The sequence below is a fragment of the Balaenoptera ricei genome, chromosome X, assembly GCF_028023285.1.
Source record: "Balaenoptera ricei isolate mBalRic1 chromosome X, mBalRic1.hap2, whole genome shotgun sequence".
Classification (NCBI taxonomy): domain Eukaryota; kingdom Metazoa; phylum Chordata; class Mammalia; order Artiodactyla; family Balaenopteridae; genus Balaenoptera; species Balaenoptera ricei.
In genome coordinates, this window is record NC_082660.1 from 12185045 (window position 1) to 12199786 (window position 14742).

Here is a 14742-nt window from a genome sequence, read left to right on the forward strand (position 1 = left end):
TAATGTCTAAGCGTCCCTTCGTGTCTTTCTTATAGTATCAAGCCCAGAATAAAGCCAAGCTCATCTCTGACGTGCGACGGAGGTTCGAAGCTGAGTATGTGACAGGTGGGTACCGCAATCTCGGTGTTGAGGCAGGTGTGCAATGAGCGTCCCCAACTTTGCTGGGGTGTTTGCGGGAGTCTCTGTGGGAGGCGTTAGGGACCATTTCGATCCTCACGGAGTTAGGGACCGTGCCCTCCACGTTTCCCAGGTTTTACTTTCCGTAATATGGCAAGGACACTGCTCCAATTGGGCAAGTGATGCGTCCATTGCTTCCTAAAGGGTTAATGTAAGTTGGAAGTGTTTTGAGCGTCTCGAGTTTATGGAACTTGCAGGACACTTGTTAGGCCCTCGGCTCAGGTGACACTGTTCCTCTGATGACCTTTCACCAGCAACAATCGAGAAAATGAACCTGGAAACAGCTGTAATACTACTCACGTGTGCTTAATTGGGGATCTGAATTCCTCGGCCATTTTGCCTAATTCCACTTCCTACAACCCAGCAGGCTCCCCACGAAGTAGGCCCTCTCGTGCTGGAGCAAGTTCTTATCTTTTCATCCCACACTGTACGTAGCAAAGTACCTGTGAGTCCAGAATTGATTTATTGGGTGAACGTTCTGTGTCCAGATGTCACAGATAACTTGAGTAGTCCAGTATTTAACTGATGATTTAATCTTTGTAATTAAAGATTACAGTAATTTTCAGAAGCCTGCAGGATAATGTATTATAAATATGGAATAAGTAGTCTAATCCAGATCCTGCCACTTACTAGCTTGCTTGTCTTCTCTGAGCCCCTGATTCCATAAGTGTGAAATGTGAATAATTAGGTTAGGAGAATTAAATGAAAAGGCATATATCAAACTGTGTAGCATGGGGTTAGCATATAGTAGGCTCTCAGTATTTTTCCTCAGTAGTCTTTTTGGTTATGTGAAAGTTCAGCTTCTACATCTTGACTTTAGTGCTGAGCGGAGGTTCCCTACAGCTTTAGACTGCCCTAGATGGTATGTCAGTTAATAACCTAGAACAAATAAAGAAATCTGTTCGGAATAACCTAGTCAGTAAATCTTTTCATCCCTCCCTGTCAGTTTTCTTCACATTCCAAACTTTGTACCAGAGAGTTGCAAAAGCACTTGATTCACTTTTAGCCCAGAGATCTCATTTCTAATAAGACAGCTGGTTCCAGTAAAGAGAGAATTCTAAAATTGCTTTCTGTAGAAATGTAACTCTTAGAGCTATATGGTTTATAACATTGTAAGAAGTAACCCAGAACTTGACCTAATGAGCTAGTGCTCCCTAATGGTCATTTACTTAGGCCCGAGGGAGGAAGCAGGATATAGTCATGGAATTTAGCGATAGATAAGATCTTGAAGGTCATCTTGGTCCAACCTTCTCATTTTTACAGTGAAGAAAGTGAGCTCTAGAGAGATGAAGTGATTTGCTCAAACGCCCTAGTGTTAGTAGCTAGGCCGGGGCTGGTGCTCAGGTCTTCTGAATTCACTCTAGTAATCTTTTTATGCACGAGCTGGATGAGCTCCATCCTCATCTGTTACTACTCCTCTTGCTTAGTACAGATTTCACCACTGCCCACAGTAAGAAACGTATTATACGTTGTAACTTAGTACACACATGCACACACATAACTGAAGCAAAAGTTCATTAAAGAATACTTATGCTGAAAACCTATGACTCCCTGATACAATGACCCACAAAGTTGACATCTCAACCTACAAATGTGACCCACAGTTTGAATAACATGACCAGCCACACTGCTGCTTTTATGCACTTCAGATGGACTGAGTCTGTTTCCATCTCGGGACCTTTCCACTTCTCTCTGCCTGGAAGGCTCTTTATAGGGAGTGAGCATGGCTACGTTCTTCTTTTCTTTTCCATCTTGGTTTACATGTATCTGAGAGGCCTTTGCCAATTATTAAGTAGCCTCCCTGTCTTGTCTCCTTTACGGCTCTTACCATAACCTGTAATTCCCTGTTCATTTGTTTCCTTATTGTTCATTTCCTTCAGTAGAATGTCTGTGGGTCTGGGGCAGCCTGTGGGCCTTGAGGGCAGGGTCTGACTCACCTCTGTATACTTAGCTCTGAATACATAGTCATTGATTGAATATAGCAATGCTTAAATACATACATATGAAGATGAGTCCAAGTCTAGATTAAGAGCTGTTCTGACCGTCTCCCCCCCCCCCACCAAAATCTGGCAAAGAGCAGCCCTCACAAAATGTCTCCTAAAGACCAGTGTTATTTCAAAGTAAAGCACTGTCTGGCATTAAGTATAGGGAGGGTTTTGTCACACCTGGGTATGTGTGAATGTATGTGGGTCAGTTATCTGCATAGCCATTGCAAATATTAATTTAATTAATTTAAAGACTTGCGTTGGAAAGGAAAATAAAAATTCTTTAAAGACTTTCTCCCCTTAAAGTTTCAGTTGTTTCCTGAAATACAGCACTGGGTAAAGGTAGAGTAGGAAAGTGGTGAAAAGGGTTTTTTGATTTGCCTGTGTTCTCCCTTTCAAGTTTACTTTTTAGAAATTAGGTGTTGAGAAACATCCACTTTCCTCCTTCCTCTGTCTTTCATTTTCCCCTTTCTCTTACTGTTAACAATATTTTGTTTCAGAAGAGGCTTAAGGCAGACTTAAGCAAACATGATGTTTTTCCTAAAGGAAAATATTTATTATTTGCAAGTATGTCGCCTTACACACTGGCTGTACTCCAACACCTCTTTGGGGAGTAGGTTCTTGGGAATTCCGAACATGTTTTTGTTTCCACAGAAATTAAGTTACCAATTATGGATAGATTTGTAGCTGCAAAAAGAATAAAATCTAAGTCCATAATTGTTGTAGCACTACTACTGTTTCTGTCCTCATTGTTTCTGTAAGAAATTTCATGCTGAGTCTCGGCTGAGAAACATTTTCCCTTCTCTGTTCCTCCTTCTTGTGGCCAAGGAAAGAGACTAATCCCTTGTGACAATAATGTATTCAGTTCCTCACATACTTACTATGTGCTTAATTCTGGGAAGCTGTGTCAATATTAGAGAAAGAGCCGAAGAAGGATAGAGCCCCTTCCTGAACTACTGCAATCTAGTAGAGTCATTAAAACATCTCTATCAAGAGGAATGAGTGCTAAAATCATTTCTGTACGAGTCAAAGAGCAGGAAAAAATCACATCTAGTGGGGGTGACTGGGTTAGCACCGAGTTAGAAAAAACTTCTTAGAAAAGGTGGTGTTTCGCAAGAACTTTGGAAGATGCTAGAATTCGGCTAGGTAGAGAATGTGATCCAGGTGGCTCAAATAGTCCAAGCTGAGATGCTTAAGTGAGAAGGTGTGGGGCTTGTTCGGGAAGCCATAGGAAGTCCGCTTTGATGAGCCTTAAGGAGGGTAAGCACACCTGCCTAAAAACAGTGGGAATATAGTGTAGAGAGCCTTGGCCACCAAAGCGATGCATTTGTTCTTTATTGAGGTTTAAGAGCAACTGAGAGGTTTGTGGGTTTTGTAATTTTAGGTTTGTTTTCTGACTCTGTAAGTATATGAATTCATTTAAATAAATTTGGGTGATACCAGAAACAGTCTGGAGAATCTCCCATAAGCTTATCATCCAGAGATAGCTCTTCTAACAGTGGGTGCATTTTTTTCTGGCCTTTTTTTCTATACATTAAAAAAAATAGTTAAAAGGTCATTCTGTATGTAGTTTTTCTGTGTTGCATTTTTTTTTATTGACATGATCTTATTTCCCCATATTACGAAGTAAGCCACGTTTTACATTACTACTTAATATTCAGTTTTTTAAATAAAAGAGAATTTTCTTATGTTTTATCTGAAGTAGTCCCTTTTGGACATTTAGATTCTTTCCAGTTTTTTGTTAATACAATATTTTGCACAGTAGTTCAGATTTTTTCCTTAAGAGTCATGTGTAGAAGTAGAATTGTTGGTTTGAAGAGTGTGAATATTTTAAGATACTTCATATGTATGCTTAATTCTCCTCCATACAAGTTGCACCACGATTCATTCCCACCAGCACATATGAAAGTGTTAGTCTCAGCACAGCCTTAGGACCATTTAACTCATGCCTCTTTGTTTGCATTTGATTACTAATGAGAATAAACTTCTTTTCATATGTTTACATCCATTTGTAGTTTAAAAATTTTTTTTCTTTAGTATGGCTTTTAAAATTGCTTTGGGCTTTTCTTGTTTATGTCACTTTGACTTTTTTCCTTTTTTGAATGTATTCAAACTTATCCATTCCTTTGTGGTTTCTCCCATTGCTGTTAAGTTTAATAATTGTCTCGTCCAATAACTTTTTCTAGTCTTTTTGTTTTGTCTTGGCCTCTTATTTTTTTTTTTTTTTTTTTTTTTGGCCTCTTATTTTTAATTTTGAAATATCTTTTATGTACAAAATGTATAAAACATGAATGAAATAAACACCCTTGTACTCACTATTCAACAAAAGAAAAAGAACTTTGTGGGTATCCTCAACCCGGATATTCACAAGGCAGCTGCTTATCCTACATTTGCCGTTACTCATTCTCTTGCTTTTCATTAGCTTTACCACCTGTGACGTACTCCTCACCAGTACTCTATTAAGTTTACCTCTTTTTTGAACTTGAAATATCAATAAAAGCTGAATATTTTTTTTTTCCATGACTTGCTTCTTCTGTTGCTCAAGAGTCATTCATACTGTGGTTGATTCCTTTTTATAGCTGTGTTGTAGCTCACAGAATGAAAATACCAGTTGATGGATTTGGGGTTCTTTCTAGATTTTACTATTATGTACAATGCTACTATAAACATTCTTAGATATACCTGGTGCCTAGACTTTCTCTAGGGCAGTGGCTGTCAAAGTTGGTCTAGGAATTATAGTTCCTTGAGCCCATTTCAAGGGGCTTGAGACTCCAAAACTATTTTCATAATAACACTGAGACATCATTTTCCTTTTTCACTGGCATTCTCTCACAAGCATACAGTGGCGTTTCCCAGAGGTTACATGGCATGTGATGATATTGCTCTGACAGATGACAGAATGTGTGCTCGTGTGTCCTTATATTTAAATTTTTTCTGTTATAATACCTAATATAGTAACTACCAGTAAATATAACCCATATAAACAAACAAACTCTTTAGAGCCCTCAGTTATTTTTAAGAGTGTAAAAGGGGTCTGGAGACCAAGAAGTTTGAGAACTGCTGCTCTAGTTTGTAGCCAACAGTGAAACGGGTGGGTAGTAGAATAGGCACACGGTCCACTTTACTAGATAATGCCAAACTAGTTTCCAAACTGACTGCATCTGTTTTCATTTTAACCAGCACTTTTTGAGTGTCCTTGTTTTTCTACACCCTGAAATCTGGCATTGTTAGTGTTTTTTTAAATTTTTGCCCATCTGATGGGGGTGTTGGGATATCTCATTGTGGTTTTAATTTGCATTTCTTTAAGTACCAGTGTGTTTGAGCATCTCTCCATATCTTTATGGGCCATTTGGTTTCTGCTTATGAAAATCACTTCTTCAGGCTCTTCTTGGCCCTTTGTTCCTCCATATAAATTTTAGAATCAGTTTATCATGTTTTTGCAGAAAACCCCCAAAAAACAAAACAAAACCTCTTTTGGGATTTTGAGTGGAATCATGTGAAATCAGAAGATCAGTTTTGGGGGACTTGACATCATCATGGTTAAATTTTCTAAGAACCTGGTATACCCATCTGCTGAACTCTTCTTTCTTGAAAGATTTATAATTTTCTCCATAAAGGTTAACCCATTTTTGTTCAGTTTATTTCCAGATACTTTATATGTTTTATTTTTGTGGTGGTTTAAACAGTATCTCTTCAGAATTTATTTTCTAAATGATTGTTGCTGGTTTATAGAAAGTACATTTGACTTTTTTTACATTAATATTGGACTCAACCTTACTGACTCTTATTAATTTCAATAAGTTATCTCTAGATAAGTTGTATTTCTATGTAGACAAAAATATCGCCTTGAAATAATGATAGTTTTCTTTCTAACTTTGCAATTTTTAGAGCTTTAAGTGCTTCTGTTTTATACTCACTGGAACATTTAGAACACTGTTGAATTGAAGCATTGATAAAAGCCTACTTGTCTTATTCCCGGTCTTAGAGAGATACCCCCGAACACGATCTCTGTAGATATCTTTTATCAAAATGAAGAAGTTTCCTTCTGTTCCTGCTTTGCTAGTTTTGGGGTTTTGTTTGTTGTTTTGTTCCCATCACAGTTGAGGGTTGAATTTTACTAAATGCATTTTCTTCATCTATTGAACACATTGTATCTGATGAAATGTTCACTTGGTTTTTCGCTTTTAATCTGTTAATATGGCAAATTATATTAATCAGGTTTTTAAAATATATTGCTGTAGTCGGTTAGCTGATATTTTGTTTGGGCGTGTTGCATCTGTATTGAAAAATTGGTCTGTAAATTTCTTTTCTTGCACTTTTCTTGTGTGACTTTGACATCAAAGTTATGCAACCTTCATAAAATGAGTTAGCAGTGTTTCCTCTTTTCTACTCCCTAAAAGGTATGGTCATTGTGGAGTTCTAACCTGGTTTCCCATAAATCACCCCTCCTCCAATTGATTATTGTTGTTTTATATATCAGTGGTTGCTTACATACCATGTATTTGCCAATATCTTTATCTATCATTCCTTAAGTTTCAGATCTTTTATCTGGTAGCATTATTGTTTCATCTTAAGTATAACCTTTAGATTTTCCCTTGGTGAGGTCTTGGTGGTAAACTTAATTTTGAAAATGTCTCTGTTTTCTCTGTTTTCTTTAAATTATGCAGTTAACCTTGCAGAATGCCTTCGTCTTATTAGGCTGACGGAGACAAAGTAGTTAGAGAAGTAGAAGAACTAGGAAATGTTAGTATCATAGATGATCTTTGAGAGGAGAATTTCAAGGACAGGAAGATCAGTGAATAGAAGGAAGCTCTGTACGTAAAGGTACATAAAAACGGGATTGTTCTTGTCAACTGCCCTCTCTGGAAAGGAAGGGTGTAAGGAAAATGGCATTTAAAGTGGAACTAGTATAGCTGATTGACTTTGTTATAAAGCAGAAACTAACACACCATTGTAAAGCAATTATATTCCAATAAAAATGTTAAGAAAAACAAAGTGGAACTACACTCCTGGACATTTTACGTAAACTCTCTAGATTATGAACCATCCAAGGGATCAGCTCAGGCTTTATTCATCTTTGCGTTTTAAAGTTCTCATGATCAGAAGAAGAGGAAAAGATGTGTTAAGAGTTTATCAATTTTTGTCCTTAATACATGTCTAAAAATATCAAGTCTCTGATAATAGAGAGTATAATATGATGTTGTAACTTTATGTGGGTAGAATATATATTTGTGCTCTTGGAACTTTTGCAAACATTCACCACATATTAAGTCATAAAGGAAGTCTCAGAAATTCCAAAGCAGCTAGATCATACAGACCATATTCTCCCCCCATTAAGCAACTAAATGAGAGGTAAGGTACTTAAAAAGAAATCAAATGTTAGGAAACTAAAATAACACCTCTAAATAACCCATGGGTTAACAACTTTCCAGCAATGTGTGTAATTCTTACTTCTGCTAAATAACTCGTAGGGTAAAGAGGATATCACAATGGAAATTACAAAATACTTAAAAGCTGAGCAAGAGAATATCTGTGGTCTCACTTTCATTTATTAGAAAACAAGGCCCAATAAAAATCAGCTAAAGATTCAATTCAAAGAGCTAAAAAATGAACACGAGTAAATTCAGAGAAAGTAGAAGGAGAAAAGAGCAGATATTCATGGTATAGGAAAGAAAGATAGTAGGTATAATAAACCTAAGTTGGCCTTTTGAAAGGACTAATAAAATAAACAAACCTAGGCTGACTGATTAAGAAGACAGGGAGAAGGCAAACACATACACTAGGAACAAAAAGCAGATAGAATTATAGATGTAGAGATTTAAAAAATCATAAGAATTCAATGACCAGCTTTATCACAGTAAGTTAGAAAACTTAGATTAAGTGGAAAACTTTCTGGAGAAAAGAAAAATCATGTAAAATTGTCTCAACGAGAAGTAAAAAACCTAAATGCATCAATGACTATTAAAGAAATTGAATTGGTAGTCACAGACCTCTACCACTCTTCCCACCCCACCATCACAAAGGCACACACATACACATAAGGCCCAAGGTCTTTTGTTAGCCCCAGGAATACAAAGATAATTCATAATCAGAAAATGCAGCGGAGGAATTTACCACGTTAACAAAATGCTTCTCAGTGAAATTTTTGAACGGGCACAGTTCACAACCAAAACTATATAAAAAGATACACATTGCAAAGTGTCTTACATCTCTTGTGCCTCTTCACTCCCTATTCCTCTTCCTTCTTTAGCTAGCCATATTTGTTTTCTGTTTCTTTTTTCTATATTTGTTTAAGCAAATACAAACATATTTGCAGTAACCAAATTAAATGAGGGAAAATGTTTATTTCAGTAAAGACAGAAACCACACTGGCTATAATTCACCTTTATGAAAAACAAACAAAACTTTTACCAAACAAGATAAACTTTCTTAGCTCTGAAGTGTGCCTTCTAAAATTCTACAGCAAAGGTCATGGTTAATTATGAACCTTCAAAATGATTCCCAGAGTGTCAGGAAAAAGACGGTGATCTACAATATTATTTCTGTAATTCTACTGGGTATAAAATAACCTAGTTATCAATATGGCAAGGAATATAAGAGGTATAACGTTTGCCAGTCTTGTCATTATTGGCTCATGGTAGCAACACAAAAATCTCTAGACTGCTTAATAATCTGATAGAAGAAATACACAACTTTTTTTCTTTTATGGAGAAAATTGTAAAGTATTATTAAAGAACATTGAAAACAAGAGATAAAAAAGGGAGATAAGTCATCCAAGATATAATATCTCGTACATATCCAGCATGTGAATTCAGCTCTTCAAGGATAGGAGCTGAAGCACAAAGCACCTCCCCTCTCTACAACAGACCAGAGGTCAGCAAAGTCCTGTTGTCATGGTTGTTGTTTTTTAATAGCCCTTGAGCTTAGAATATTTTTTGTATTTTTAAAGTGTTGCTAAAAACAAAAAAAAGAGGAAGAATCGGCAGCAGAGGCCATATGTGGCTTCAAAGTCTAAGATACTTAGATGTTTACCATCTGGCCCTTTACCGAACAATTTTGCCAACCCCTGTGATAGACCCGTAGTTCTCAAAGTGTGGTCCCTGGGGCAGCAGCAGCATCCTGTAGGAATTTGCTGTAAGTGCAGATTCTGGGATCCCACCCATGAATTAGACACTCGAGAGGTGGGGCCCAGTTATCCCCGTTTTAACAAGCCTTCCTGCTGACTCTGAGAGGTGCTAAAGTTTGAGAATCGCCGCTATAGGCCAATGGCTTAATCCCATCGTAGATGATTACCTGCCTCTCAGTCTCTCACCAGCTAGCTTCACAGGAAAGAGGAGATGCAGGGTAGGTTGTGGCCAACCAGCAGAGGATGCCCTAAAGGGAATATTTCGTTATTTCAGCCTGATCACACCCATTGTTGACATTTACATGGTCCAGCCAATACAAGTGGTCCATCCAGTACAAATGCTCTTCCCGGGTCCCACCAGGACTTTAAGTGCATCAGTGCTCAGAGTCCTTGGAGAAATAACAGATGCTAAGAGGTTTTAAACTACTGTTGATGTTTGATAGCTGTATATTTGCTGCTTTTGAACAGTATGACACCCAGTTCATAACTGTTTTCTGGTTTTCATTGTCAGAATAATTTTGTATTTTTTCAACCTTTTTATATGAATTCTAGGCACATTTATAATAACTATAATATACTTTCAAGATTTTCTCAACCGACTAATAGGTCAATTAGAATTTAATCTTCTGTTCATAGGGAGCATTCTACCTTATGTTAATGAAAATTCATTGGTATTGTGTTTAAAATTTTCGAAGTGCCCTTGATCTTCATTAGACTGTGGATAGGCAGACCTTATCTCCATTTTACAGAGAAGAAAATGAAGCGCAGAGTGACTTGCTCAGTCTCCCTGTACATAGTTCGTAGTAGCAGGGGCCTTCTGATTTCATCACTCTGCCCGGTATCCTGAATCTGGCTATGAATTTTTTTCACACCTGTTAACCTTAAAACACAGTTTCTGGCTGGTTGGTAATTTCACCAGCCAACAAATACAAGAGAGAAAAAGAAAAGTTAATAATGGAATTCTCTGTTTTATGAGTAAGCACTGTATTCTGTTTATCCTGCAACACTTAAAATTGTGTATGTGAGAGAGAGCGTGAAGGAGGTGAGCATGCACACGCAGGGAAAAGAGGAAGAAACAAAAAGCTGAGAGGTCATCTTTACCCTGGAACATTTAGTCCTGTCTAAGTAACCCAGAGGTGAATTACCATTGCCATTTATCTAGTTCTTTCTCTGCAAAATTAGGAACTTTCCACTTTGTTTGGTGGGGATACACTGTATAAATATAAGACCAATTTACAGAGCAAAATTTATGGAAGAAGAAATAAATAGTAGAAAGAGACAGTGAACCATATAGGTGTGGTGATAGTTCACTGAGGTTTCTTAACAGAGGAGTGGCCAAAAATGAGCTTTGAGCTATTTTGAACAAATGTAAGGATGAGGCTTAAAAGTCCGCCACTTGAGATTAATGTTGGTTTGTGATGAAGTTTTCCCTGGTCCTCAGCAAGATGGAAGTAATAAGGACAAGGTATTATGAGACTATACACATATATATCTGTGTATAAGGCAGATCTCTTCCTCATCTCTATGCTTTAATCACTGAGAGGTAAAGTCTTTCAAAGTGATGTGTCTTAGGTGGGGGGGAGGGGTGTGCGCACATGTGTGTTTTGATATCTTCAGATACCTTTTGAGTGTACATCTTTAGCTTCTTCCTGTAACATCTGTATTTACTGAAGGACTGGTTTTCAGAAAACTCCCTAACACTTGAGGATTCTGTGGAGGGGAAAGCATTTTCCTTTTACTCTTCTAGGTTCTTTGACTGGCCTAATAATTAAATTGATATAAGACAGATGAACCGGAGAAAAACAAAAGTTTAATAACATGTGTATCCACTGTATACGTGGGAGAGACCCAGGAGAACTGAGTAACTCTCCGAAGTGGCCCAAGCCACCACCTTCAATACCATCTCCAGCTAAAGACAGAAGATGCTAGGGTGGGGAGTCGGTTATTAGAGGTGACCAAGAAAAGCTCAGTAAACAAGGGTATGGTTGTGCAGATTTATGTCCTTGCCTTTCCCATTGATAAGAGTTTCTGGAGATTTCCAATCATTCTCCTCTTCCTGTTACAGAGAGGGAGGCACTTACAAGTGGAGACTTCCCTTATACATGTAAATGTTTCTTATAAAAGGGTGACTTTTACTCACTTTAAAGACTCCTGTATGTGCCGTTTGTTAAAAATATCAGCCTAAAATAATCAGTATGCCAAAGAGGTATGGTTTGGGCTGTGTAGTTTGCTTCCCCTCAGTTCAGTTGTCTGGGAGCTGTGTTTGAAAGCAGCAAATTGTGTTGTCATAAGCAGTTATTATTACACTTGGCCTTGTGGTCCCAGGCCAAGTTTTCCTTACCTTGAATGCTCAGTTTTCTCTCTGTTTCTCCCTGTGTGTCCTTCTGTCTCTCCCTCTCCTCCCCTCAGCCCTCTTCTCTGTCCTCTTCTGCCCCTACTGTTCTCCAGCCTCTCTCCCTCCACTCCTACGTGACCTCCTCCCCAGTCCTCTCTTGCTCTGTCTTTTCTAGCTGTTTCCATCTCTACCTGTCTCTAGGGGTAAATGTTTAACAACAGGTGTCTCATATGTAAGTACATGTCCTATTAATAACAATAATTAATCATTTTAATCTAAATGGAGATTTCTAATTTCAAAGATCTGCATCCCTAAAAGCTATCCAAGAGCAATAAGCTTTACATTTCTTGGTAATGGGCACTGTCTTGTTTATGGTATCCGTAGTGGTAATATCAGCAGTGGTAGGAATAATGGTAATAACAACAATAATGTTTGATTCTTCTTCTTATGGCTAATATTTTTTGAGTTTTCACCACTTGCCACGTGTTGTCCTGGGGAAGTGGTAGTCTGCGGACCCTTGGAGATGCCCAGGACTCTTCAGGAGCCCATGAGGTCAAAGCTGTTTTCACAGTGATACTAAGAAGCTTTTTTCCCTTTTTCGTTTGCTCTGATTACACGGAAGCAATGGTGGGCAAAACTGCTGCCTCCTTGGCCCGAATCAAGCACTCTCAGTTAAAACTTTTTTTTTTAAGTCAGTTTTATTTTAGAAAGCCCCAGATGAAGCAGTAAATTTTATTAAATCTTGACCCTTGAGTACATGGGCTTTAAATGTTCTGGGTAACAAAATCAGGAAGTACACATTAAATACTTATGCGTATTTGAGTTGCTAGCTAAATTAGTCACATTTTTCATGGACCACCATTTTTATTTGAAAGAACAACTGTTAAGTAAACTATGGTTATTCAGACTGGGGTATTTGGGAGAAATTTTCTTGAAGTCAGACAGTAATTTCAAGGAAAACACTATATTGGTCCAGTGGAGAGAGCTGTCCAGTGGCCAAACTGGATGATCTGACTTTAGGGGCAGGTGCTCCCAGGGTCCTTTTTGCTGCTAAACAGTATATAAATTCTTTTATATCTCAACTCGTGTTTATAAATCATAATTAAAGAAAAGTTGTCCTTTGAATACTGATGAACTTTTGAATAGACAGAGCTAAAATACCATTTTCCAAGGTTTACCTACAACAGAACCACTCATTGTAAAGATTAGAAAAATAGAGCCCAGATATTGAAAGCCATATCCAAGGTAACACTCTACAGATACATGATTTATGGCCTCATCTTATATTTTATAGTGCTTGAAACTTTCAAGTACTTTCATATATACATTTTTCTCTGATCCTCACACAACCCTGTGAGTATCTAAAACAGTTTAAAGATAAGGAAATTGGGACTCAAAGAAGATAATTCCGTGGATGCTCTTTATATTTCCCCGCCCTTTCAGCTATTATCGCTGAGGGCCTGAAATAGCTCAGAACTACTGGAGAGGAGAGAGAATCTATACAATTTGGCAACTCACTAGGGGCAAAAAAAAAAAAAAAAAAAAAGATGAAGGAGCCAGGCAATTTTCTGAAGTTTCTTCCTTGGGTCCCTGGGAGGGTACCATTGACAGAGAAAATAAAAAATAGATTCAATCAACAGATGTTTCCTGAAGGCCTTTTCATTGGCACTATGTAATCCGCTCTGGGGGCTTCTTAGGATGTATATAGACTGTGCTGTTACGATCTCTATATGGGAAGATATGGCATAAACACGAGTAACTCTTGATTCAAGGGTGCTAAGTGCGTAGTTTAGGTCCTGTAGCTATTCACAGGAGGGAAGGAATTACTTCTAGGCCCAGGGAAAATTTTTATGGAAGAGGAAGCATTTGAAAGGAGTCTTGCAGAATGGTAGAATTTGGATGTGCAAAGGTGGTTGTGAGGAGACAAAGAAAATTCAGTTACAGAAAAATAGAGCGGGGCGTGGAAGGAGGATATAGAGGTATGTAGAGGTTGGCGAGAACATAGCATGTGTGTAGGTGGATAATGAGAAATTATTGGCAACAATTATTCCAATGAATTATGGGAAATGTTGACTGCTACATACATAGTTTTCCATTTTGTATTTAGCTCATTTTCAAAAAAGACACTTGGCAAACACATGTCTTTTTAAGTACAACCTAGTTCTTTCTTTATACATAAAAGTTCATTTTTCATTGACTAGGGTGAGTATTTTAAGTTCAGATAACATAATCGATCTTCCCAAATGTTGGTTTATGCTTTTAGAGGGTTATGCAAAATATTTTACTATGGTCTTATTTTTTAAATCTGTGGTGGCTTGTCTTAAAATAAAGCTGCAATTTTTAGATAACTTTATTCTAGTCACACTTAGAAGTTCCATCAATCCTTTAAATTGCATTTTCCTCTGAACTGCATCCCTGTGTCTATCTTCAAGTAGCTTAGCTTTATCTTCCAGGTCTTTCTTCTCCTTTGGTATTAGTGTTGGTTATCATTCACTGCTGAATTTGTCTCACTTGGATATTTATTACTGTTTTTCCCCTAGATAAGTCAGATAAGTATGATCCACGTGATGTTGAAAGACTACAACAAGATGATAACTGGGTTGAGAGTTACTTATGTTGGAGGCATAATGTTGTAGATGAAACATTGAAGATGCTTGATGAGAGTTTTCAGTGGAGGAAAGAAATGTCTGTCAATGGTAAGCTGTTCAATTTAACCTTGACCGTGTAGTATATCCCCTGCATAAATGTTACTATTTTACACTTATAGCGTATTTGCAGATATTCTTGGCAGTCATCATAAATATCAGAATATAATGTTTTATAAAGACCCAGTAACATTTGAAAGGAACATCTTATGAATAAATCTTAAAATAGGATTATTCATAAGGAAATCAGATAACCAAGGAGCAGAATCACAGTCAGATTCTTCACTCACAGCGGAGTCTCCTATTCTGTGTCTATTTGGTTTAGAACCATTAAAATACCAAGACAGCATCTTCACTACTAGGCCTAGAAATAAGGGGATACCATTTGCCTGTTTTTCTCAGTTGTTGCCTGGTGTCTGTCTCTATTCCCAGAATTCCTTGTGCTAATAGGTGCTCCATGTGGAATTACTAGAC

At 37.6% G+C, this 14742-nt stretch overlaps 1 protein-coding gene across 2 annotated transcripts in view; it reads left to right on the forward strand.

Moving 5' to 3' along the window:
* MOSPD2 (motile sperm domain containing 2) overlaps positions 1-14742 on the forward strand; it is a 61823-nt gene that overhangs the window by 248 nt on the left and 46833 nt on the right. For both annotated transcript variants that reach the window (XM_059911868.1, XM_059911869.1), the window contains exons 2-3: positions 36-105; positions 14164-14319. In XM_059911868.1, the coding sequence (XP_059767851.1) occupies positions 36-105; positions 14164-14319 (226 nt within the window). The remainder of the gene's footprint in view (positions 1-35; positions 106-14163; positions 14320-14742) is intronic.